Genomic DNA, 27,245 nt, shown 5'->3' on the forward strand with positions numbered 1-27,245 from the left:
CAAAAACTCAGCACAAGTAGTACCCTATATGAATCTCACACAAACCACTGGACCGACCTTAGGAGGGCAGAAACCAAAAGGAAGAAAAATTCAACCTTGAAGCCTGGTAAAAGGAGACGTCAAATATGATAAACTAAAAAAAAAAAAAAGAATGAAAAGGTAGAGAAATACTACACAGATGAAAGAACAAGCTAGAAACACAGAATTCCAAATAAATGAAGAGGAAATAGGCAAACTAGCTGAAAAGGAATTCAGAATAATGATAGTAAAGATGATCAAAACCTTGAAAACCAAATGGAAAAAAAGCAAGAAGCAATTAACGACTTAGAGAGTAAACATGCAAATGACCCAATTATTGAAATTAAAAATACTCTAGAAGAAATCAATAGCAGAGTATCTGAAGCAGACGAACGTATCAGTGAGTTGCAAGATATAATGGTGGAAATAACTTCTGAAGAGCAGAATAAGGAAAAAAGAATAAAGAGAACTGAGGATAGTCTCAGAGTCCTCTGGGACAATCTCAAATGCACCAATATTCGAATTATAGGAGTCCCCTAAGCAGAAGAGAAAAAGAAAGGGTATAAGAAAATTTTTGAAGAGATTATTGTTGAAAAGTTCCCCAATATGGAAAAGGAAATATTCAATCAAACCCAATAGGCACCAAGAGTCCCATACAGGATAAACCCAAGGAGAAACACCCCAAGACACATATTAATCAAACCAGCAAAGACTAAACACAAAGTAAGGCTACTAAAAGCAGCAAGGGAGAAGCAACAAGTAAGATACAAGGGAAACCCAGTATGCGCAACAGGTGATCTTTCAGCAGAAACTCTGCAGACCAGGAGGGAATGACAGGATATATTCAAAGTACTGAAAGGAAAAATCTATAAGATTACTGGACCTGGCAAGGATCTCATTCAAAGTTGATGGGAAAATAAAAAGCTTTTCAGACAAGCAAGAGTTAAGAAGATTCATCACCACCAAACCAGCTGTACAGCAAGTTTCATGGGGACGTGTACAGTCAAGGAACACAGAGGGATAGAAGGTCTACACAGTGAGCCACAAGCAGCTAAGGAAACGGCAGTAGGAACATACATGCCAATAATCACTCTAAGTATAAATAGACTAACCAACTGCACAGCAAATTTCATAGGGACGTATACAGTCAAGGAACACAAGGGGGATAGAAGGTCTACACATGAGCCACAAGCAGCTAAGGAAACGGCAATGGGAACATACATGCCAATAATCACTCTAAGTGTGAATAGACTAAATGCTCCAGCCAAAAGACACCGTTGGAGAGCAGATATGAAAATAAGACCCATATATAGTCTGTCTATAAGAAACTCACTCCAGACCCAAAGACACACATAAACTGAAAGTGAGAGGATGGAAAAATATATTCTATACAAATGGGAGGCAAAAGAAAGCTGGAGTAGCGATCCTCATATCAGACAATGTAGGCCTTAAAATAAAGAAGATTACAAGAGATAAGGAAGGACACTGCATAATGATCAAGACATCAGTCCAAGAGGAAGACATAACAATTGTAAATATCTATGCGCCCAACATAGGAGCACCTCAATACTTAAGACAAACACTAACAGACATAAAAGGAGAAACTGACAGGAACACAATAATAGTAGGAGACTTTAACACCCCTCTTACACCAATGGACAGATCATCAAAATAGGAAATCAATAAGGAAACACAAGTCTTATATGATACATTAGAAGAGATGCTGAGATTAGCTAGATTATCTTCAGGGCATTCCATCTAAATGCAGAAGAATACACTTTCTTTTCAAGTGCACATGGAACATTCTCCAGGATAGACCATATCTTGGGTCGCAAATCAAACCTCAGTAAATTTAAGAAAATTGAAGTCATATTAAGCATTCTCTGACCTCAATGCTATGAGACTAGATATCAATTACAAGAAAAAACTGTAAGAAACACAAACACATGGAGATTAAACAACACATTTCTAAATAACCAACAGGTTACTGAAGAAATCAAAAGGGAAATCAAAATATTTCTAGAAACAAATGACAATGAAAACACAACTCAAAAGCTATGGGATGCAGCAAAAGCAGTTTTAAGAGGGAAGTTTATAGCAATACAATCCTACCTCAAGGAACAAGAAAAACATCCAACGGACAACCAAACTTTATGCCTAAAACAACTGGAAAAAGAAGAGTAAAATTATCAGAAGGAAAGAAATCATAAACATCAGAGCAGAAATAATTTAAAAAGAAATGAAAGAAACAATAGTAAAGATTAATAAAACTAAAAGGTGGCTCTTTGAGAAGATAAACAAAATTGACAAGCCTTTAGCCAGACTCATCAAGAAAAAAGAAAGAAGAATGAAATCAATAAAATAAGAAATGAAAAAGGCGAGGCTGCAACAGAGAATGCAGAAATACAAAGGATTGTAAGAAACTATTATGAACAAATACATGGCAGTAAAATGGATAACCTGGACGAAATGGACAGATTCTTAGAAACGTTCAGTCTTCCAAGACTGAACCAGAAAGAAAAAGAAATGATTAATAACCCAATTACAAGCACTGAAATTGAAGTTATAATCAATATCTCCCCCAAAGCAAAAGCCCGGGATCAGATGGCTTCACAGGAGAATTTTATTAAACATTTCAGTCAGTTCAGTCGCTCAGTCATGTCTGACTCTTTGCGACCCCATGAATCGCAGCATGCCAGGCCTCCCTGTCCATCACCAACTCCCGGAGTTTACTCAAACTCATGCCCATCAAGTCGGTGATGCCATCTAGCCATCTCATCCTCTGTTGCCCCCTTCTCCTCTGGCCCCCAATCCCTCCCAGCATCAGGGTCTTTTCCAATGAGTCAACTCTTCACATGAGGTGGCCAAAGTACTGGACTTTGAGCTTCAGCATCACTCCTTCCAATGAACACCAGGACTGATCTCCTTTAGGATGGACTGGCTGAATCTCCTTGCAGTCCAAGGGACTCTCAGGAGTCTTCTCCAACACCACAGTTCAAAAGCATCAATTTTTTGGTGCTCAGCTCTCTTCACAGTCCAACTCTCACATCCATACATGACCACTGGAAAAACCATAGCCTTGACCAGACAGACCTTTGTTGGCAAAGTGATGTCTCTGCTTTTTAATATGCTCTCTAGGTTGGTCATAACTTTTCTTCCAAGGAGTAAGTGTCTTCTAATTTCATGGCTGCAGTCACCATCTGCAGTGATTTTGGAGCCCCCTCCCCCCGCCCCCGCCAAAAAAAAAGTCTGATACTGTTTCCACTGTCTCCCCATCTATTTCCCATGAGGTGATGGGACCAGATGCCACGATCTCAGGTTTCTGAATGTAAAGCTTTAAGCCAACTTTTTCACTCTCCTCTTTCACTTTCATCAAGAGGCTTTTTAGTTCCTCTTCACTCTCTACCATAATGGTGGTGTCATCTGCATATCTGAGGTTATTGATATTTCTCCTGGCAATCTTAATTCCAGCTTGTGCTTCTTCCAGCCCAGCGTTTCTCATGATGTACTCTGCATAGAAGTTAAATAAGCAGGGTGACAATATACAGCCTTGACATACTCCTTTTCCTATTTGGAACCAGCTGCTGTTCCATGTCCAGTTCTAACTGTTGCTTCCTGACCTGCATACAGGTTTCTCAAGAGGCAGGTCAGGTGGTCTGGTATGCCCAGAGAAGAGCTAGTGCCTATCCTTCTAAAACTCTTTCAAAAAATAGCAGAGGTATCAGCACTTCCAAACTCATTCTACAGGACCACCATCACCCTGATAACAAAACCAGGAAAGACCACACACACACACAATACTAGAGGCCAATATCACTGATGAACATAGATGTAAAAATCCTCAAGAAAATTTTAGCAAACAGAGTTCAGCAACACATCAAAAAGCTCATACACCATGATCAAGTTGGGTTTATTCCAGGAATGCAAGAATTCTTCAATATGTGCAGATAAATCAATGTGATGCATGATATTAACAAACTGAAAGATAAAAACCATATGATTATTTCAATAGATGCAGAACAAGCCTTTGACAAAATTCAGCATCCATTTATAATTAAAACTCTTCAAAAATGGACATAGAAGGAACCACTTCAGCATAGTAAAGGCCATATATGATAAGCCTATAGCAAACATTATTCTCAGTGGTGAAACCCTGAAAGCATTCCCCCTAAGATCAGGCCACTTGATGAATGTGAAAAAAGAGAGTGAAAAAGTTGGCTTACAACTTAACATTCAGAAAACTAAGATCATGGCATCTGGTCCCATCTCTTCATGGAAAATAGATGGGGAAGCAATTGGAACCAGTGACAGACTTTATTTTTGGGGCTACAAATTCACTGCAGATGGTGACTGCAGCCATGAAATTAAAAGGCGCTTGCTCCTTGGAAAAAAAAGTATGGCCAAACTAAACAGCATAGTAAAAAGCAGAGATATTACTTTGCCAACAATGGTCTGTCTCGTCAAAGCTGTGGTTTTTCCAGTAGTCATGTGTAGATGGGAGAGTTGCAGTATAAAGAACCCTGATCCCAAAGAACTGATGCTTTGAACTGTGGTGTTGGAGGAGACTCTTGAGAGTTCCGTAGACTGAAAGGAGATCCAACCAGTGCATCCTAAAGGAAATCAGGCCTGGATATTCATTGGAAAGACTGATGTTGAAGCTGAAACTCTAATACTTTGGCCACCTGATGCAAAGAGCTGACTCATTTGAAAAGACGCTGATGCTGGGAAACATTGAAGGCAGGAGGAGAAAGGAACGACTGGGGATGAGATGGTTCTGAGGGAGTCAGTTCCTAGGCTGGTTGATGAGAAGTCTGGGGTCCCCAAGGATAGAGTGCTCTGAGGTTCTTGAGGAGGAGATAAGGGGCTGGACTGGACTTCTCATGCAGGTGGAAAGGACAAACTCCCCCCCCCCCCCCAACATTCCTTAGTCTTAGTCGCATAAAATGTTTTTATCGTTAAGCCTGGAACTGATGATTACACAACAAACAACTCAGTTTAAACTGTGTGAAAAGGATTCTATAACAACAATGTATCCTGCTTGAGGACAGTTCTTCCTTCCTGAAAACCCTCTGGCTAATTGTGTTATCTTAAAATGTAAATTACTGGAGTGGGTTTGGTAAGATCTTTACAACCTCCAGACACTCTTTTGATTCATTGTAATAACTAATTAAAAGGTATATAACTCCATTGCTAACACTAGCGAGGGGGCACTCTTTCTGCCCCTTTCTGATGTATATGTCAGAAGCTTTCTCTATCTCTTTTATAATTTAATAAAAGCTTATTACACCAAACCTCTGAGCGATCAAGCCTCGACTCTGGCCCCGGATTGATTTCTTCTCCTCCAGAAGCCAAGAATCCCAGCCTCTTTCATGGTTCAGCAGCCTTTCAGTTGGGTGGCATCACTGACTCAATGGACATGAGTTTGTGTAAACTCTGGGAGTTGGTGGTGGACAGGGAGGCCTGGCGTGCTGCAACCCAGGGGGTCACAAAGCGTCGGATGTGACTGAGTGCCTCAAATGAACTGGAGATCTGGAACAAGACAAGCGTGCCCTCTTTCACCACTGTTATTCAACATAGTTCTGGAAGTCCTAGCTACAGCAATCAGAGAAGAAAAAGAATGAAAGGAATCTAGATGGTAAAAGAAGAAGTAAAGTTCTCACTGTTTTCAGATGGCATGATGCTGTCCATAGGACACCCTAAAGATAGTATCAGAAAATTATGACAGCATACTAGTGAATTTATCAAAGCTGCAGGATACAAAATGAATATACGGAAATCACTTGCATTTCTATATACTAACAATGAAAACTCAGAGAAATTAAGGAATCAATCCCATTCACCATTGCAACAAAAAGAATTAAATATCTAGGAATAAACTTACCTATGGAGACAAAAGAACTCTCCAAAGAAAATAATAGGACACTGAAGAAAGAAATCAAAGATGACATAAACAGATGTAGAGATATTCCATGTTCCTGGGTGGGAAGAATCAATATTGTGAAAATGACTATACTATCAAATGCAATCTACAGATTCAATGTGGTCCCTATCCAACTCCCAAGGGCATTTTTCACTGAACTAAAACAAAATATTTCCCAATTCATGTGGAAACACAAAAGACCCTGAATAGCCAAAGCAGTCTTGAAAAAGAAGAATAGAGTCGAAGGAATCAACCTTTCTGACTTCAGATTATACTACAAAGCTACAGTCATCAAGACAGCATGGTACTGGCACAGAAACAGAAATTTAGAACAATGGAAGAAGATGGAAAGCCCAAAAGTAAACCCATGCACCTAGGAGTACCGTATTTTTGACAAGTGAGGCAAGACTATCCAATGGAGCGATGAGAGCTTCTTCAATAAATGGTGCTGGGAAAACTGGACAGCTACATGTAAAAGAATAAAATCAGAAACACTTCCTAATACCATACACAAAGATAAACTCAAAATGGGTTAAAAACCTAAATGTAAGACCAGAAACTATAAAACTCTTAGAGGAAAACATAGGCAGAACACTCGATGGCAAAAATCAAAGCATGATACTCTGTGACCCATTTCCTGGAGTTATGGAAATAAAAACAAAAGTAAACATGTCGGACTTGATTAAACTTAAAAGCCTTTGCACAGCAAAGGGAACTATAAGCATGGTGAAAAGGCAACCGTCAGAACGGGAGAAAATAATAGCAAATGCAACAACTGACAAAGCATTAATTTCCAAAATATACAAGCAGCACACACAACTCAACACCAGAAAGAAACAACCCAATCAAAAAGTTGGAAAAAGACCAAAACAGACATTTCTCCAAAGAAGACATACAGATGGCTAACAAACACATGAAAAGATGCTCAATGTCACTCATTATTAGAGAAATGCAAATCAAAACCACAATGAGATATCACCTCACACCATCAGAACGGCCATCATCAAAAAGTCTACAAACAATAAATTCTGGAGAGGGCATGGAGAAAACGGAATGCTGTTGCACTGTTGGTGGGAATGTAAAGTGATACAGCGACTATGCAAGACAATGTGCTACTGCTGCTGCTAAGTTGCTTCAGCCATGTCTGACTCTGTGCGACCCCATAGACAGCAGTCCACCAGGCTCCTCTATCCCTGGGATTCTCCAGGCAAGAATACTGGAGTGGGTTGCCATCTCCTTCTCCAATGCATGCATGCATGCTAAATCATTTCAGTCGTGTCTGACTCTGTGTGACACTATGGACAGCAGCCCATCAGGCTCCTCGTCCACAGGATTCTCTAGGCAAGAATACTGGAGGGGGTTGCCATTTCCTTCTCCAGCAAGACAGTATGGAGAGTCCATGAAAAAATTGGAATAAAACCACCATATGACCAAACTTCACTCTTAGGATTATACCCTGAGGAAACCAAACTTGAAAAAGACGTATGTAACCCAGTGTTCATTGCAGCACTATTTACAATAGTTAGATAGTGGAAGTAACCTAGATGTCCATCGACAGATGAATGGATAAAGAAGTTGTGGTACATATACACAATGGAATATTACTCAGCCATAAAAAGGAATGCATCTGAATCACTTCTGATGAGGTGGATGAACCTAGAACCTATTACACAGAGTTAAGTAAGCCAGAAAGCAAAGATAAATATCATATTCTAATGTATATGTAATGGAGAAAATGGAATCTAGGAAACTGGTACTAAAGAAGTTATTTACAGGGCAGCACAATTGCACTCATCTCACACGTTCGCAAAGTAATGCTCAAAATTCTCCAAGCCAGGCTTCAAGAGCTCATGAACTAAGAAATTCCAGATGTTCAAGCTGGTTGTAGAAAAGGCAGAGGAGCCAGAGATCAAATTGCCAACATCCACCCCATCATCGAAAAAGCAAGAGAGTTCCAGGAAAACATGTTTCTGCTTTACTGACCATGCCAAAGCCTTTGACTGTGTGGATCAAAATAAACTCTGGAAAATTCTGAAAGAGATGGGAATACCAGACCATCTGACCTGCCTCTTGAGAAACCTGTATGCAGGTCAGGAAGCAACAGTTAAAACTGGACATGGAACAACAGACGTTCCAAATAGGAAAAGGAATACGTCAAGGCTGTATATTGTCATCCTGCTTATTTAACTTACATGCAGAGTACATCATGAGAAATGCTGGGCTTGATGAAGCACAAGCTGGAATCAAGATTGCCAGAAGAAATATCAATAACCTCAGATATACAGATGACACCACCCTTATGGCAGAAAGTGAAGAAGAAGTAAAGAGCCTCTTGATGAAAGTCAAAGAGGAGAGTGAAAAAGTTGGCCTAAAGCTCAATGTTCTGCCTGTAGTCCGAGTCCCCAGTCGGGAAAGAAGACTCCTCGAAACAATGCAACTCGCAATAGGGAATTTATTACTGACTCGAGCCAGGGCCTCCCACCCTCACCAGGTGTGTGAGAACGAAAGGCCCCGAGCCCCAGTTCTCTCGGGTATTTATTAGGTCAAAATAAGCAGCAGGTAGTTGGCGCAATCAGATTGCTTACACAGTGGGTAGTTGGCGTAAGTGGATTGGTTACACAGTTGCAAGGTAATTTTTGTTGGCCCAACATGGGGCTTTCAGCTTTCCCCTGATAGGTTCCCTTTTTTCTGGCTAGGCATATGTTGATTGGCTGGCTCCAGGAGGCCTGATAATTATGTTACCCTGGGAAACCAGGCCTACTCCTAATCTAGGCTGCCTGCCATGGTGTTAGCCGTGACAGCCTCACACTCAACATTCAGAAAACAAAGGTCATGGCATCCACTCCCATTACTTCATGGCAAATAGATTGAGAAACAGTGGAAACAGTGGCAGACTTTATTTTTGGGAGTTCCAAAATCACTGCAGATGGTGACTGCAGGCATGAAATAAAAAGATACTTACTTCTTGGAAGAAAAGTTATGACCAACCTAGACAGCATATTAAAAAGCAGAGGCATTACTTTGTCAACAAAGGTCCATCTAGTCAAGGCTATGGTTTTTCCAGTAGTCGTGTATGTATGTGTGAGTTGGACTATAAAGAAAGCTGACCACCGAAGAATTGATGCTTTTGAACTGTGGTGTTGGAGAAGACTCTTGAGCATCCCTTGGACTGCAAGGTGATCCAACCAGTCCATCCTAAAGAAGATCACTCCTGGATGTTCGTTGGAAGGACTGATGTTGAAGCTGAAACTCCAATACATCGGGCACCTGATGAGAAGAGCTGACTCATTGGAAAAGACCCTGACGCTGGGAAAATTGAAGGCAGGAGGAGAAGTGGACGACAAAGGATGAGATGGTTGGATGGCATCAGTGACTCAATGGACATGAGTTTGAATAAACTCCAGAAGTTGCTGATGGACAGGGAGGCCTGGCATGCTGCGATTCATGGGGTCACAAAGAGTCGGACACGACTGAGCGACTGAACGGAACTAAATGGAGCAACAGGCAGAGAAGAGCCTTACGGACATGGGGGGAGGGGAGGAGGGTGAGACGCATGCAGAGAGTAACATGGAAACTTACATCACCATACGCAAAATACATAGCCAATGGGTGTTTGCTGTATGGCTCAGGAAACTCAAATATGGGCTTTGTATCAACCTATAGTGGTGGGTTGGGGAGGGAGATGGGAGGGAGGCTCAAAAGGGAGGGGATACGTGTATACCTGTGGCGGATTCATGTTGAGATTTGACAGAAAACATAAAAGTCTGTAAGCAAATACCCTTCAATAAAAAGTAAATAAATAAAAAAACTGATGGTGAGACTCAGAGTTGTATTGACCTCTTTGACAAGAAGAAAAATAAAACAGAAAACACACAATTACTGAGTATTGGATTACATGTGTGTGTTGTTATATGATCCATACAGACAGATCTGTCTATCTATATATATATATATACACTCACACACACAACTAACTTAGAGGCAAAATAAAAACTACGTAAAGATTAATGAAAGCAGTATAAACCACAAAAATGGAACAGTGAGGACACAAAAGAGGTTTCCAGGGAATCGCTGGGCGGGATGAGAAAACCAGATTCAAACAAGAGTTCCCTCCAGGCGCCCCCAGGGCACCTGCTCCTGGGCACAGTCCTGAACGTGGTGGGTCCTGAGCGCCCCCTGGTGGTCCTGGGCCCCCATGCAGGGAGGTTTCTGTCTGGGCTCACTCTGACTTCCCCTCACTGTGTCCTTTGCACAGTAATACACGGCCGTGTCCTCAGGTGTCACGCTGCTCAGTGAGAGAGAGACTTGGCTCTTGGAGGTGTCCCTGGTGATGCTGAGCCGGGATTTCAGGGCTGGGTTATAGCATGTGCTTCCACCACTGCATATAACACCAACCCACTCCAGCGCCTTCCCTGGAGCCTGGCGGACCCAGCCTACAGCATAGCTGCTTAATGAGAATCCAGAGACAGCGCAGGTGAGGGAGAGGGTCTGTGAGGGCTTCACCAGGCTGGGTCCCGACTCCTGCAGCTGCACCTGGGACAGAACCCCTGTGGACAGAGAGAAGCACGGTGACTCACGGGCTCAGATGCAGCTTCCCCACGTGCCCATGTCTGATCCAGAGACACTCACCGCTGGGAGCTGACAGCACGAAGAGGAAGGTCCACAGTGGGCTCATCTTCGAGCAGATGAGAGTCACCGCTCCTGGAAATCTCTTCAAGCCTGAGGAGGAGCCTGAATTTAAGTGACCTGGTGCTTTGTTTCCAGCCTGTGACCTGAGTGGATCTTTGCATGTGGGAGGGGCCTCTGCATAAAAAGCAGAAAGTAGTGAAAGGAGGGTTCAGTCTATGGGCCTCGCCCCGTGAGGAGGACGCTGACTGTTCAATCAGAGAACTCAGCCCCTCCTGCGGTCCCCCTCCCCCTGCCAGGAAGACTGTTTATGGAGGAATGGAATGATGAGGGAGGGTTGTTCGGGAAAAATGATGCTGTCAGGGAACAATGGCAGATTTTGGGAAGAGACTTTAACCCCAGGGAGGTCTTTACCTTCACTCAACAAAAGCCCACCACACATTCGGGGACCACCCAGGTGTGAAACACAAACTCTTGTTTTTTTTTTTTTTTCTTTTCTGATTAGCTTATGTTTGCTTACTCCATATTCAAACATTAGAGACAAAATATACAAGTAATAATCACATTGAATTCAAATGGAGTTGAGTCCAACTTAATGTTTATCAGAATTCCCAAAGCATTTATATTTCCCTTACCTTTTATGACTATTTTTTTCATCTGAAACAGCTTAAATACCCTCAAGAATCACTCTAGAGATGGTTTATTCACAGTAATTACACAGAGCATTAACTTTGTGGACAAAGTAGACGTTTCTGCTGAGAAGCCCGTCTTCCCAGCATGGCTGACTTGCCCAGTGGGCTGTCCCACACTGTCCTGTGCACAACTCAGTGTCTGCATGAGCTTGTGAACCTCAGGACCCCAACCCTGCGTGTGGACACTGCGGACCCCAAGGCTACTACAGACTGAGGACAGACAGCTCCCAGGAGCTCCTCAGTGCTCCAACATGCTGGGCAGGTGCCCTGCTCACTCTGCACAGACTCCCTCCTCCTCCAAGTGCTTATTCCTTCCTCTCTGTGTCCCTGCCGTGAGATGGGAGCTCAGGGAACATAGTCCCCACCACAGTGGTGAGAGGACATGCATGGCTCGTGGAGGTAAACCTTCAGAGTGAATGGCGTGCAGTGTGAGGGCGGCATGGTCAGAGGAAAGCCCCTCCTCAGGAAGCAGGTTCCCTTGAAAACCCCACTGAGAGCAGCTTTCCTGAGCCCAGGGTCTCTGTGTCCTGGACTGAGCCTGAGGTCCTCTGAGTCAGCAGTGCTGGAGAGCAGAGCTCAGGCCCCCCGTCTCCCTGTGGCCCTGAGGCTGTGGCCTCGCACCTGCATCCCGGCTGTGAGCATGTAGACTGGGGATGACGGCTGTCACCGCATGTCTGGACTTTAGGTGGGTTTTCCGGGGGTGGTGAGTGCTGCCATCAGTGGTGTTATCGCTCCTGGAGCCAGAAAAGACCGATGTGAGTCCCCATCTCTGACTGACACCCTGTCCATGTGACCCTGGTCCACTCCTTCCTGAGATGTCAACACTGCAGCTTTGGGGCAGGTCAGCTCTCCCTCAGCCCAGGGATCTCAACTGTGTATCGGCTGAATTGGAAACTGCTGTCTATGAAAAGCCCTTTCCTCCATCCCGTTTCGTGAGGAGAGTCCTAAATGGACCATATTGCTTCTGTCTTTTCAATAATATTGGTTGTTGCTGCTGTTCAGTCGCTCAGTCATGTCTGACTCTTTGTGACCCCATGGACTGCAGTTCCCTGTCCTTCACCATCTCCCAGAGCTTGTTCAAACTGATGCCATCCAACCATCTGATTCTGTCATCTCCTTCTCCCCCTGCCTTCTATCTGTCCCAGCATCAGCGTCTTTTCCCAGGAATTGGCTCTTCCCGTCAAGTGGTCACAGTATTGGAACTTCAGCTTCAGCATCAGTCCTTCCAATGAATATTCAGACTGATCTCCTTTAGGATGGACTGGTTTGATCTCCTTGCAGTCTCAGAGATTCTCAAGAGTCCCACAGTTCAAAAGCATCAGTTCTTCAGCTCCCAGCCTTCTTTATGGTCCAACTCTCACATCCTTACATGACTAATGGACAAACCAAGGCTTTGACTATATGGACTGTTGCTGACAAAGTCATGTCTCTGCTTTTTAATACACTGTCTAGGATTGTTAGAGCTTTTCTCCCAGCAGTAAGTGTCTTTTAGTCTCATGGCTTCAGTCATCATCCACAGTCATTCTGGACCCCAAGAAAATAAATTCTTTCACTGATTCCATTGTTTCCCTATATATTTCATGAGTCATGGGTCCTCATGCCATGATCTTAGTAATTTGAATGTTGAACTTTAAGCCAGCCTTTTCACTCTCCTCTTTCACCTTTAGCAAGAGGTTCTTTAGTTCCTCTTCGGCTTCTGCCATAAGAGTGGTGTCATCTGCATATCTGAGATTATTGCTATTTCTACTGGAAATCTTGATTTCAGGTTGTGATTCCTACAGCTCGGCATTTGTGTGATGTACAAGGCATGTAAGTTCAATAAACACAGTGACAATAGAGAGCCTTGATTCATTCCTTTCCTATTCTTGATCCAGTCTCTTCTTCCATGATCTGTTCTAGCTATTGCCTCTTGACCTGTATACACATTTTTCAGGAGGCAGGTAATGTGGTCTGGTATTGCCATCTCTTTAATAATTTTCCATGCTTTGTTGTGATCCACACAGTCAAAGGCTTTAGCATAGTCATGAAGCATTAGTAGATTTTTCCTTTTAATTCTTTGCTCTTTTATGATCCAAATGTTGTTGGCAATCTGATCTCTGGTTCCATTACCTTTTCTAATCCAGCTTGTACATCTGGAAGTTCTCAGTTCATGTGCTGTTGAAGCCTCGCTTGGAGGATTTTGAGCATGGCCTTGCTAGCATGTGATGTGAGTGCAATTGTGCACTAGTTTGACCATTCTTTGGTGTTGCCCTTCTTTGGAATTGGAATGAAAACTGACCTTTTCCAGTGCTGTGGCCACTGCTGAGGTTTCCAAATTTGCTGGCATATGGAGTGCAGCACTTTCACAGCATCATCTTTTAAGATTTGAAATAGCTCAATTGGAATTCCATCACTCCCACTAGCTTTGTGTGTAGTGATGCTTCCTAAGGCCCACTTGACTTCGCTTTCCAGGATATCTAGCTCTAGCTGAATGATCACACCATTGTGATTATCTGTGTCATGAAGATCTTTTTCCTGTACCTCTTCTGTGTATTCTTGCCACCTCTTCTTACTATCTTCTGCTTCTGTTAGGTCCCTACCATTTTTGTGCTTTATTATGCCCATCTTTGCATGAAGTGTTCCCTTGGTATCTCTAATTTCCTTGAAGAGAAAATTCTAGTCTTTCCCATTCTGTTGTTTTTCTCTATTCCTTTGCATTGTTCACTTAAGAAGTCTTTCTTATCTCTCCTTCCTCTTCTTTGAAATTCTACTATCAGATGGGTATATCATTCCTTTTCTCCTTGGCCTTTCACTTGTCTTCTTTTCTCAGCTATTTGTAAGGCCTCCTGAGACATCTTCTATCTTTTCAATCATATGAGTGAGTAAATTAAATCAGAAAGAACCTGCGCTGCCCGTGTGTAGGTAATAAGACCTTCAACCAAAGCAGGAAGAGCAAGAATCACAGGACACATCTAGACTCTCTGGTCTGGACCTGAGAAGTGAGCTGATGCTGTGGGGCAGGGGAGGGAAGGTGTGGCATCCGACACCTGGAGCAGGTGAGACTGTTGCTACTCACCAAGGGGCATCAGGGCCTGCATTTGCAGAGATGCCCCGCATCTGACCTGGACACCATGAGCTGGTGGAGTTAGGAGACACATATAATTTCATGTTCTCACAGAAGGAAATATAACAGGTCCCAGGTTCATGGACCTCTTCTGTGCACAGATGTGTTGTGTCCGAACTAGGATCTGTGAGTTCAGTGTGTGAGTTCAGTCTGTCAGTTCAATGTGTGAAGATGTGTCCTCACACCACAGTATTTTTAATTTGAAATGTCATTTCATTTAATTACAAGGAAGTCTGTGGAAAATATTTATAATTAAAATTAAGTATGTCAAAATGTTGCACACTTTTGCACAAGAGCTCATACAAGAAATGATAAGACATTGATAAATGTGCTCATTCATGTCTGACTCTTTGAAACCCCTGGGCTGCATCACGCCCAGCTCCTCCGTGCACCAGTATCTCCAGTGATGCTATCTAACCACAACATCCTCTATCTTCCCCTCCTCCTTTTGCCTGAAGTCTTTCCCAGCATTAGAGTCTTTTTCAATGGCTCAGCTCTTTGCATCAGGTGGCCAATGTATGGGAGCTTCAGCATCAGTCCTTCCAAAAATATTTAGGGTTGATTTTCTTTTGAATTGACTGGTTTGCTCTCCTTGCAGTCCAAGGGAAACTGAAGACTCTTCTCCAGCAGCACATTTCATTTACATCAATTTTTCAGCTCTGTACTTCAATAGAGCCCTTTAAAATGAAGATTCTCCTAGATATGGTGGACTCTCTTCATTGTAGGAACACACAGCAGACCCAAGACCTTCAAAACAAGCCATGACCTTACACAATGGACACCTAGCACCCAAGTTTCTGGGCTAAACCTTCCTCTAAACCCATCATGAATTTAATGTTATCATTGCTTGCTTACAGGTCAGCAGTCCTCTTGTTTTCTAAGGACTTGGGTTATGCCACCTTTAGTGATCATTTACCTCTTTCTTTCATCCTTTCTTATAGTGGCTAAGAAGAAGAAAATGTCAGACTCTGTTTTGAGGACTACTGACCCCTTAAGGCTTAATCCTGTTTTCTCCTCTGCCCACACACTGGAGGTTCAATAAGAAACTTGTTTTCTCTCATTTGATGCAGGTGTGAGACTGAACCCACAGGAGCCTCTCCTGTGAGCAGGACCCTCATTGCTTCAACACCTCTGACCCCTGTAGAAACAGATGTCCTGGTCAGGTCTCCACTCCAGACTCAGGCTTCATTTCTGATTGCTGAGAGGATTTTCCTCCTCTCAAATGACACCTGGATAATGGACGTGATGAAGGGTTTATTAGTAAATCCCCTTGGTGTATCTGTGTGTGTGTCTATGTGTGCACGTGCACATACTGCAAGTTTGAACCAAGGTTTGGTGTGGATCCTTGCCTTTTCATAGTGCCCACTGAGCTTGATGCTGTGAGCAAGTGTGCAGACAACACCACCAGCAGCAGGGTCTGTCTCTCTGCCTGATGTCCACCATGTGCATCGTGCTGCTACCTCCTGGCAGGCTTGCTCACTGCCCTGTGCTGAGCTGCCCTGTTGAGCCCCGTAGAGTCCCTTGCATGTATGTAGCTGACTTACCTCCATAGATTTGGAAATTACTTGGCACTTGGCGACAGAAGAAAGTGACAGTGACTGCTTTTCTGCAGGAGAAAATGACTTTCTCTTATTCCAACAAATCTTTATAGGTCAAAGAACTAAGAGATAAAAAAGAATATTGAGGCCAGAGATGTTCCCCAAGGGGAAGTACTGACTGTAGAGGAAATCACAGATCCTGACAGGAAACCGGCCCTTAACCTCCATCTGCACCTGCTCCTAGGGCGGAAACAAGTGTGAGTCCCGAGCATCACCCCTGCATCCCCCAGCCTGTCTCCTGCAGGCTGGCTTGGTTCTGGGCTCACACTGACCTCCCCCCATGATGTCTCTTGCACAGTAATACACGGCTGGGTCCTCGCTGGTTACAGACATCAGCTGCAGGGAGAGCTGGTTCTTGGATGTGTCTCTGCAGATGGAGGTGCGGCTCTTGAGGGGTGGGTTACAGTAAGTGTTGCCACCAGAAATGACGGCTCACATCCACTCTACCCCTTCCCTGGGGGCTGGTGGATCCAACTCCCCAGTGAGCACTGGTATGGAGGAACCAGAGACGCACAGGTGAGGGATAGTGTGTGGGACGGCTTCACCAGTCCTGGGCCGGAACCTGCAGCTGCACCTGGGACAGGACACCTGGGGACAAGGGGAGTCAGTCGCTGTCAGTCACCTGCAGCCACAGCCGTCAGGCACAGGAGAAGCCTTAACTTTTAGACCACAGCTCTGCTTTCCCTAGACCTCAGTCCTGTGTGAAGGGAGTCCTGTGAGCTCCCACAGCCCAGGGGTAGATTGTACTCTAGGGAATGGGGGAACATTGCACGTGGGGGAAAGTTGTACTTATAAGTTGGGTAAGGCAGCTTTAGGCTCCACTCATCCACCTGGGACATTTGAGTTCTCTCACCCTGGCCTTTGGATCTGGAACACTTGGCCTGTGTGGGACGTTGGGAACAGGTCATGGCATTGTACCAGTTTTCTGATCACTAGAATAAAACTACACAGGATGTGTGAAAGTGAAGCTGCTCAGTCGTGTCCGACTCTTTGTGATCCCGTGGACTGTAGCCTACCATGCTCCCCCCTCCATGGGATTTTCCAGGCAAGAGTACTGGAGTGGGTTGCCATTTCCTACTCCAACACAGGATGAGTAGGTTTCAACACAGGATGAGTAGGTTTCTATAATTTTAATTTCTTGGATCTTCCAAGTAGCTGTTTTCATTGATTAGAGTTCTCTCCAAATAATTTCTGAAATTCAGATAGAACGAAAAAGTGTTCTCTTTATCAATTATGATGATCATATAGGTTTTATTTCTTAATCTCTTAATATGGTGTGTCATGTTGATTAATTTGCACGTATTAAAGAATCCTGCATCCCTGGATAATCCATCTTCATCACGGTGTTGTTTGCTGTTAATGTGTTGTTGGACTCTGTTTACTAGTATATTGTTGAGAGATATTTGCATCTTGCGTGTCAGTAATTTTGGCCATAATTTTCTCTTTTGTGACATCTTTGTCTTCCTGTAGTATCAGAGTGATGATGGCCTTGTAGAAAGAGCTTGGGAGTGTTTCTCTCTGAATTATAAAAGAAAAAACCTTTTGAGGATAGGTGTTAGCTCTTCTCTAAATGTCTGATAGATTCCTACCCTGAAGCCATCTGGTTGTGGACTTTTGGTTGTTGGAGCGTTGTTAATCACATCTTCAATTCCGTTATTTGTAATTGGTCTGTTCCTATTTTCTATTTCTTCCTCGTTGATTCTTTTTTTTAATTTTTTCCATTTTTTTTATTAGTTGGAGGCTAATTACTTTACAATGTTGTAGTGGTTTTTGCCATACATTGACATGAATCAGCCATGGATTTACATGTATTCCCCATCCCAATCCCCCCTCCCACCTCCCTCCCCACCCGATCCCTCTGGGTCTTCCCAGTGGACCAACCCCGAGCACTTGTCTCATGCATCCAGGCTGGCTGGTGATCTGTTTCACCCTTGATAATATACATGTTTCAATGCTGTTCTCTCCAAACATCCCACCCTCGCCTTCTCCCACAGGGTCCAAAAGTCTGTTCTGTACATCTGTGTCTCTTTTTCTGTTTTGCATATAGTGTTATCGTTACCATCTTTCTAAATTCCATATATATGCGTTAGTATACTATATACATGCACCCCAATGTTCATCGCAGCACTGGTTATAATAGCCAGGACATGGAAGCAACCTAGATGTCCATCAGCAGACGAATGGATAAGGAAACTGTGGTACATATGCACCGTGGATTATTACTCAGCCATTAAAAAGAATTCATTTGAATCAGTTCTAATGAGATGGATGAAACTGGAGCCCATTATACAGAGTGAAGTAAGCCAGAAAGATAAAGACCTCATTGATTCTTTGAAGGTTATATCTTTCTAAGAATTTGTCCATGATTCCCAGGTTATTCACTTTTAGTTGAGCACGCAGGGATGTGCGGCTAAGGAACAGGAGGGAAATCTCTCCCTGCGCTGTGTGAACTGAGCAGGGACACTTCCAGGGATGGCTTGCTAAATTCAGCACCTGTGAAAACCCCAAAAGACAACAGGGGCTCTTGAGCTTGGATGGTTCTAGTTTCAGCAGCCGTGCACTCTGTGGATCTGTACACGAGGGGGCTGGGTCAGAGGAGTGTCCATGTTGCCTCCATAGCTCCCATAGCAGGTCCAGGTGCAGTCCAGGTGGCTGAGCTCCGAGGATCTGTGCTGGTGATCTGGTGAAAACCATGCATAAGAGCCACCAGGGCCAACTGCTTGCATGTTGGTTTTGTTCACTCACTAAGTTGTGTCTGATTCTTTTTTGACACCATGGACTGTTGCACATCAGGCTCCTCTGTCAATGGGATTTCCCAGGCAAGAATACTGCAGTAGGTTTCTGTTTCCTTCTTTTGGGCCCAGGAGTTGAACCCGGGTCTCCTTCTGGGCAGGCAGATTCTCCACCACTGAGCCACCGACAAGCCATAATTGCCAGTGTACTCAGAGATACCTTGGAATTGAGAGCAGTGCCCACAGCAGCTCAATGGTCCTTTCTTAACTCACTTCAGTTCATAGCAATCAATATGCCATGGAGGCCCGTTTGGGAGCGACTTTCCCTGGGCCCTGACACTCAGTGCCTGTTTTATTACTAGTTTTTTTCTACACCAGCACAACTAGAATGTGATGTAGGAATTGGTTTACCTGCGTCTTACAGACGTGAAGCTAACCTGCAGCCTGGACTTGCGGTGATGTGCTGGAGGGCACACATCAGGGCACAGTGAGCCCTCCTGTCTGTGCCTGGGCTTCTCACAGTGGACCTGGCTGCCCCTACAGGGGATGCTGAACAGAGCTGGACGTGCCTACTCAGGCTCTGGTCTGTTCCTGGAAGGAGAACAGGCCTGATTTTCCTCCATTCTAGAGCTCCCTTAAGATGTTGTGGTAAAGAAAGGATTACAGATTTGTTTTCAGCACTTGTCTGAAAGTGCATGCTAGTATCTGTCTGACTATAACCTTTCCCACCAGCTATCTATGTGTCTAGTGGTAATTGCTTTGATGGTAAATATTTTACATAAAGCAAACCGCACAGTAGAACAGGATGTAGGTATTGTCTAAGCTTGTAGGGATTTATTGGACCTGGAAGCAAGGAGCACATGTAGAGCCACACACCATCATCCCCTGCAACTTGTATTATTCCCAGTGGCCCACAGAGGATCCCGTGGTGCTGCCTGTGCATTTATGCAAGAGACCAGGCAGCAATCCAAGAGCCTCCATCCTGGCAGGGACAGCTGGTCTACCAGTAGTGCAGGGCTGAGATTTCACAATGAGGAAGGAAAATCTGTTCCCTTTTCTGTAGCCTGGAGGACAGTTCAAAAGCATCAATTTCTTGGCACTCAGCTTTCTTCACAGTCCAGCTCTCACATCCATACATGACCGCTGGAAAAACCATAGCCTTGACCAGACAGACCTTTGTTGGCAAAGTAACGTCCCCGCTTTTTAACATGCTCTCTAGATTGGTCATAACTTTCCTTCCAAGGTGTAAGCGTCTTCTAATTTCATGGCTGCAGTCACCATCTGCAGTGATTTTGGAGCCCCCAAAAATAAAGCCTGACACTGTTTCCACTGTCTCCCCATCTATTTCCCATGAGGTGATGGGACCAGATGCCATGATCTTAGTTTTCTGAATGTTAAGCTTTAAGCCAACTTTTTCACTCTCCTCTTTCACTTTCATCAAGAGGCTTTTTAGTTCCTCTTCACTTTCTCCCATAAGGGTGGTGTCATCTGCATACAACTTACACATGATCACAATCTCATCAAATGTTATTGTTTAGTCACTGAGTGGTGTCTGACTCTTTGAGACCCCATGGATGGAAGCACCCCATGTTGTGCTGTCCTTCACCATCTCCCAGAGGTTTCTCAAACTCACGTCATTGAGTCGGTGAAGCCAGCCAACCATCTCATCCTCTCTCGCCCCCCTGTCCTCCTGACTTCAATGGTTCCCAGCATCAGGGTCTTTTCCAATGAGTTGACTCTTCCCATCCGGTGGCCAAAATCCTGGAGTTTCAGCTTCAGCATCAGTACTCCCAATGAATATTAGGATTGATTTCCTTTCAGAGTGACTGATTTGATCTTCTTGCAGTCCAAGGGACTCTCAAGACTCTTATCCAACACCACAGTTCAAAACCATTAATTCTTCAGTGCTCAGCTTTCTTTATGGTCCAACTCTCACACCCGAACATGACCTATGGAAGGACCATAGCTTTGCATAAAGGGACCTCTGTTGGCAAAGTATTGTACCTGCTCTTTAATATGCTGTCTAGGTTGGTCATAGGTTTCCTTCCAAACTTTTCTTCTTTTAATTTCATGGCTGCAGTCACCATCTGCAGAGACTTTGGAGCTCAAGCAAATAAAGCCTGTCAAGGCCCCCACTGTTTCCCCATCTATTATCTATGAAGTGATTATGATCATAGTTCACAGATGCCATGACCTCAGTTTCTTGAATGTTGACTTTTCAGCAAGCTTTTTCACTCTCCACTTTCACATTTGTCAACAGGCTGTCTAGGTTCCTCTTCGCTTTCTGCCGTAAGGGTGGTGTCACCTGTATATCGGAGGTTATTAATATTTCTCCTGGCACCTTGATTCAAATTTGTGCTTCATCCAGCCCAGCATTTCGCATGATGTACTGTAAATGTAAGTTAAATAAGCAGAGTGTCAATACACAGTCTTGACGTACTCCTTTCTCAATTTTGAATCAGTCCATTGTTCCATGTCCAGTTCTAACTATGGCTTCTTGACCTCCATACAGATTTCTCAGGAGGCGGGTAAGGTGGCCTGGTATTCCTGTTTATTTGAGAATTTTCCATGGTTTTTTGTGACCCACAGGCAAAGGCTTTAGTGCAGTCAATGAAGCAGAAGTAGATGTTTTTCTCATCAATTTATCAGATAGTTACAGTAATAAGACAAACAATGGATTTAAATCCTGGAGAGATGGAAATGCCCAGAGAGTAAAAGAGAAGAATATTATCTTAACTAGGGCAGAGGCCACTGAATAGAATGAAACCACCAGCAAATTAACCTGAAATGCATTCCCTGAGGTTGAGTGAGGAAAGGTGTGGTGGTGGTCACGGTGTCCTAAGTCCTGTCCCCACCAGTGCCAGTGTGGACCTGCTAAAGTGTAACCAGATGGTGTTGTTCTCCATGCACTCAGGTGTGTCTTCCTACCTGGGAGCCCGGGATTCCTGCCCGGGAACTTAGGTCCTCCCTGTATCTTGCTAGGAGGACTTTGGCTCTGGATTCTGACCTGGGACTGTCTCAGAGCACCTCAAATGGCAGTGTGACTTTTGTCCAGTCACCCCGTCCAACTGTGCCATACACTTACCATTTATGAAATGGGGAAATGGGTCCCGTGTGGAAGTGTGTAAAATTTTCATGTGTTTTCTGATGTGAAGGAAGCAATCACAACATTAGGCAGTTTAAAGTGACAGTCACCCTTTATTTTGTTCACACTCTGTGCTTTGGGAGGGTCCACCCCGTCTGACGCAGGGCTCCTGTGAGGGTCTCAAGTTCATCTCCAGGGTCCCCTCTTACAATACACTCACATGTAAGGAAGGTTGATCTGACTGTAGCCTGGGGCTCAGTCAGAGTACAGTGCTGGTCCTCATGTCCTTTTTGTGTGGACATTTCTTGGGCCCTGACTTCCTTTGCAAGATGACTGTGTCAGCAGAGTGAAGTTTTTGGTGCCCTGAGCTTCAGAATGAATTTTTAGATATCAACCCAGACACATGATTCATAAATCATTTCTAACTTTTTGTATTTATTAAAAACTCTGTCCTGACAACAACAGTGGTAACAATAACACTGACACAGGAATCAAAGCATAGACTTAGAGAATAAACTCACAAACATCAGGGTTGATAAATAGACCTGTATCATGAATAGAGAGTGTGAAGAGTACATCATGAGAAATGCTGGGCTGGATGAAGCCCAAACTGGAATCAAGGTTGCCAAAAGAAATATCAATAACCTCAGATATTCATATGACTCCACCCTCAAGGCAGAAAGTGAAGAAGAACTAAAGAGCCTCTTGATGAAATGAAAGAGGAGAGTGAAAGAGTTGGCTTAAAACTCAACATTCAGAAAACTAAGATCATGGCATCTGGTCCCATCACTTCACAGCAAATAGATGGGGAGACAGTGGAAACAGTGACTGACCTTACTTTTCTGGGCTCCAATCTCAGTGAAGCTTGTGACTGCAGCCACGAAATTAAAAGATGCTTGCTTCTTGGAAGAAAAGTTATGACTAACCTAGACAGCATATTAAAAATCAGAGACATTACTTTTCCAACAAAGATCTGTCTAGTCAAAGCTATGGTTTTTCCAGTAGTCATCTATGGATATCAGTGTTGGACTATAAAGAAAGCTGAACACTGAAGAATTGATGCTTTTGAACTGTGGTGTTGAAGAAGGCTCTTGAGAATGCCTTGGACTGCAAGGAGATCAAACCAGTCAATCCTAAAGAAAATCAGTCCCAAAGGTTCATTGGAAGGACTGACAAGAAGCTGAAACTCCAATAGTTTGGCCACCTGATGCAAGAATGGACTCATTGGAAAAGACCCTGAGGCTGGAAAGATTGAAGGATGGAGAAGAAGGGCACAACAGAGGATGAGACGGATGGAACCCTTCACCAAATTGATGGACATGATTTTGAGCAAGCTCCGGGAGTTGGTGATGGGCAGGGAGGCCTGGCGTGCTGCAATCCATGGGGTCGCAGAGAGTCGGAAAGGACTGAGTGACTGAACTGAAAGTTTCAGTTCTTTATTGAGAGACCTGTTTATTTCTGGATATTCCAGAACGCTGATCTGGATGAAATACAATGTTCTAAGAGATCTATTTTGTTGCAACATGTGGAAATTTTCTTCTTTTCTCTACTTCTCAAACTTTCTTCTTGGAAACAGCATCCATGTGTTAAGATTTTAGCCTTAAAGGAGCAAGATGTCACTAAATTAAAATCGCAGTGTGCCAAACTCATATGTGACATTTAGTGTATCTGATATCACAAAAGGGGCTGTGCTTATATCAGATAGGCTTCATGGTGTCCAAAGTTTCCTAAATCCCAAAAGTAAATGCCTGATGTGAGGCTCTTCATGGGCGAGTTGACTACTGTTGAGATTGGATTTTATACTTCTTTATTATCTAGATGTGATTCTCTCAACAGTTACAATCCCACCTCAATTTCATGGGAGAAACCAGATGACAGAGCTTTCACGTCTTTAAAGTAGAGTTTTAGAGGCCACCTGCCTCTGGCCATCTCCATGTTTCCTGTCGTGTGAAAAATGAAGGGGTTCCCTTGGAGTTCTCACTAAAATGAAGGGACCACCACAGACACATCGGGCGACAACAGATGCTGTGGTGTGTGGGTAGTGCCTGTGCCTTACAGTCATTATGGCCACTGAGCTTCTGGTTACGACCCTTTACCACGTTCAACAATTCTCAGTCAGCCGCCTCACCCCAAGAGGTCTTTTTATTTGCTGCTTCTTGCACGACTCTTCATCTACCCTCCACCCCCATCACCAGTGACGCCCATCGTGATTGTTTCACACTCATGGACACCTCCTGACACCTGATCCTCTGGAGCTATCTACTCGCAGCGACTCTCAGGAGACAGACCTAAGCCTCATATGTTGCCACCTGGTACCTTCACCTACTGGACCAATGCCCCAGAAGAACTCTTCAGCCTCACTGGAAAGGACCCTACCAAGCACTGCTAACCAACCGTCCAGAGGATAGGAACTAGGATTCCCATGACACACAGTAAGAACAGCTGAGTCCTGAATGGACTTGCACCTCAAAGCTGACCTGAATTTAATGATATTTCAGAGTTTAAGTTAGTATGTTATGAGAACTTCCTACAGTATCTGGACCAGACCTATTGGGCATTTTTCTGCCAAACCCTGGATGATAATGTAAAATGTCACGTGCTTCCCAATGACTATGATCTTGACAACACATGGGTTTTAGTTAAAAAATGCCTGAGAGCTCTCCCTATCAGTCCTCTTCTTACCTAAATGTGACAGCAACAGACTTACATTCTGCGCACTTTCCCTCTGAATGACACTGCACCCAGAAAAGTTCCTCCTGTCACTGAGAGACAAACGTTTAAAAAACCCAAGTATTGCTCATTTTCTGAGAAGGATCTTGACAAAAGTGAGGGTGTTTTAACTTGTTTAGGTCGTGTCTGACTCTGTGCAACCCTATGGGCTGTAGTCCACCAGGCTCCTCTGTCCATAGGATTCTCCAGGCAAGAATCCCGGAGTGGATTACCATGGCCTTCTCCAGGGGACCTTCCCAACCCAGGGATCGAACCCTTCTCTCCCAACTCTCTGGCACTGGCAGGAGACTCTATTACTAGCAGGTTTTTTTTTTTTTCTTCTTATCAGTAATGTCACCTTGGAAGCCCTTGACCAAAAGTGGAAAGTGTAAAAGAATTAGAATAAGAATGAGGAGGAGAAGAAGGAGAAAGTACAACGAAATAAAACCCAGTGGACAGGAGGAGGAGTTTTCATGCCCTTGGACAATCTCTGAATCGAACCTGAACAAAGTTACCTCTTCTTTTCTGCCAAAAAACTCAGGTAAAGAAAAACCACAGAGTTTTAGTTACAAGAGCCCTCCCACCTCACTTTTTACTTTGATACAAAAGACAGTCTCTCCACTTCTACTGGGGAATTGCACATGACTCTTTATAATTGCAGACTCCAATTTGTAATTCTCGGTTGGTCCTAAATAAATTCATTTTTGCTACTGAAATGCCTGGCAATCTGTTTTATGTCCAAAAGCTTACTTTCCATAATACTTTCCATTTTTTATTGGTTCCATACTATACTAAGCCGGTCACCTGGATGGACTTGTGGACATTCCTGCAACATCCTTGCTTAGATGAGAGAAAGTGGCCACAACCAGCCTGTGAGAGACTAGAGGAAATGAAGATTATTTCACTCCTGCTGAGAGGGGATATGGATATAGGTGAAGGTCATCATCCACTTTGGGGTCACATTTGGGGTCCAGATGTAAATTAGCAAGTAGGTGAATTTGCAAAAACGGAATCCATGAATAATGAGGATCACTCCCTATGGAACATCGGAATACAGTCTGTAACACTACAACTTGCAGACTTCGAAGTGTTTGTGAAGGTAGACTGAAAGCAGGAGGGTGTGTCTTCTCACTGAACATGTACAGAAACAGCAAAAGGAACGTTTAAAGGTTTCCTGGGGCTTCTTGGGCCATTCACTAGATTTGATGACTTTGGACTCATGGAAAATGACGGTGAGCCTCAGAGTTGTATTCAGCGTCTATGGCAAGACAAAAACAAAACAGAGAAAACACACAATTCTGACTATTGGATTACACGGGAGTGTTGGTACATATTCTACACAGACACATACATACAAACACACAACTATACTTAAACGAAAAATAAAAACTATGTATGGTTTTATGAAAGCAGTATAAGCCACAATAACGGAACAGTGAGGACACAAAAGAGGTTTCCAGGGAATCGCTGGGCGGGATGAGAAAACCAGATTCAAACAAGAGTTCCCTCCAGGCGCCCCCACGGGGCACCTGCTCCTGCGCGCAGTCCTGAACGTGGTGGGCCCTGAGCGCCCCCTGGTGGTCCTGGGCGCCCAGGCAGGGAGGTTTTTGTCTGGGCTCACGCTGACTTCCCCTCACTGTGTCCTTTGTACAGTAATAGACGGCTGTGTCCTCTGGTGTCACGCTGCTCAGTGAGAGAGAGACTTGGCTCTTGGAGGTGTCCCTGGTGATGCTGAGCCGGGATTTCAGGGCTGGGTTATAGCCGGTGCTTCCGTCACTACTTATTCCACCAACCCACTCCAGCGCCTTCCCTGGAGCCTGGCGGACCCAGCCTACAGCATTGCTGCTTAATGAGAATCCAGAGACAGCGCAGGTGAGGGAGAGGGTCTGTGAGGGCTTCACCAGGCTGGGTCCCGACTCCTGCAGCTGCACCTGGGACAGGACCCCTGTGGACAGAGAGAAACACCGTGACTCACGGGCTCAGATGCAGCTTCCCCACGTGCCCATGTCTGATCCAGAGACACTCACCGCTGGGAGCTGACAGCACGAAGAGGAAGGTCCACAGTGGGCTCATCTTCGAGCAGATGAGAGTCACCGCTCCCGGAAATCTCTTCAAGCCTGAGGAGGAGCCTGAATTTAAGTGACCTGGTGCTTTGTTTCCAGCCTGTGACCTGAGTGGATCTTTGCATGTGGGAGGGGCCTCTGCATAAAAACAGAAAACAATGAAAGGAGGTCCTGTCTTTGAGGCTCCCCCTGTGAGGAGGTGCTGACTGTGCCCTCAGAGAACTCAGTCCCCGCCTGAAGACCCCTTCCCCATGCCCCCGGGCCTCTGTGTCCACGAATGAAAGGATGTGGACAGGCTCGTCAGGAAAAAAGATGTGGTCAAATATCAAGCACAGATTTTGGTAAGGGAGTAATCCCATGGAGGTTCATCTCTTCATTTGTCAATTAAACTGCTCAGATTCAAGGTCTGCATACTTGTCAGAAATTCTTATTAATTGTTCTTTTCTGCATTAGTGTATATTCATGAACAGGATATTAAAACAGGAGGGAGAGATTATGTGATAATTGCATTCAATTAAAAAAAAACTGAGTACAAATTAAATTGATCATAACTCCAAAGGATTTTTTATTTCCCTTAACAGGCAAGACCATTTCTTCATCTGAAGCAGTTTGAAATCAAGAGTTTCCCTGGAGGTGGGGTGTTCATAAGTACTAACCCTGCAGTTAACTTTGTGGACAAAGTAGTCATTTCTGCTGAGA

General features: G+C 44.1%; 1 gene segment (V, D, J or C); it reads right to left on the reverse strand.

Moving 5' to 3' along the window:
• Positions 1-1,432: 1,432 nt before the first annotated feature.
• Positions 1,433-26,600, reverse strand: LOC122706361. The segment is given in 6 exon segments: positions 1,433-1,444; positions 3,807-3,818; positions 10,168-10,316; positions 16,626-16,635; positions 26,264-26,428; positions 26,511-26,600. Coding segments are annotated over 6 exon segments (384 nt in total).
• Positions 26,601-27,245: the final 645 nt, after the last annotated feature.

The sequence above is a fragment of the Cervus elaphus genome, chromosome 13 (genome assembly GCF_910594005.1).
Source record: "Cervus elaphus chromosome 13, mCerEla1.1, whole genome shotgun sequence".
In the NCBI taxonomy this organism is placed as follows: Eukaryota; Metazoa; Chordata; class Mammalia; order Artiodactyla; family Cervidae; genus Cervus; species Cervus elaphus.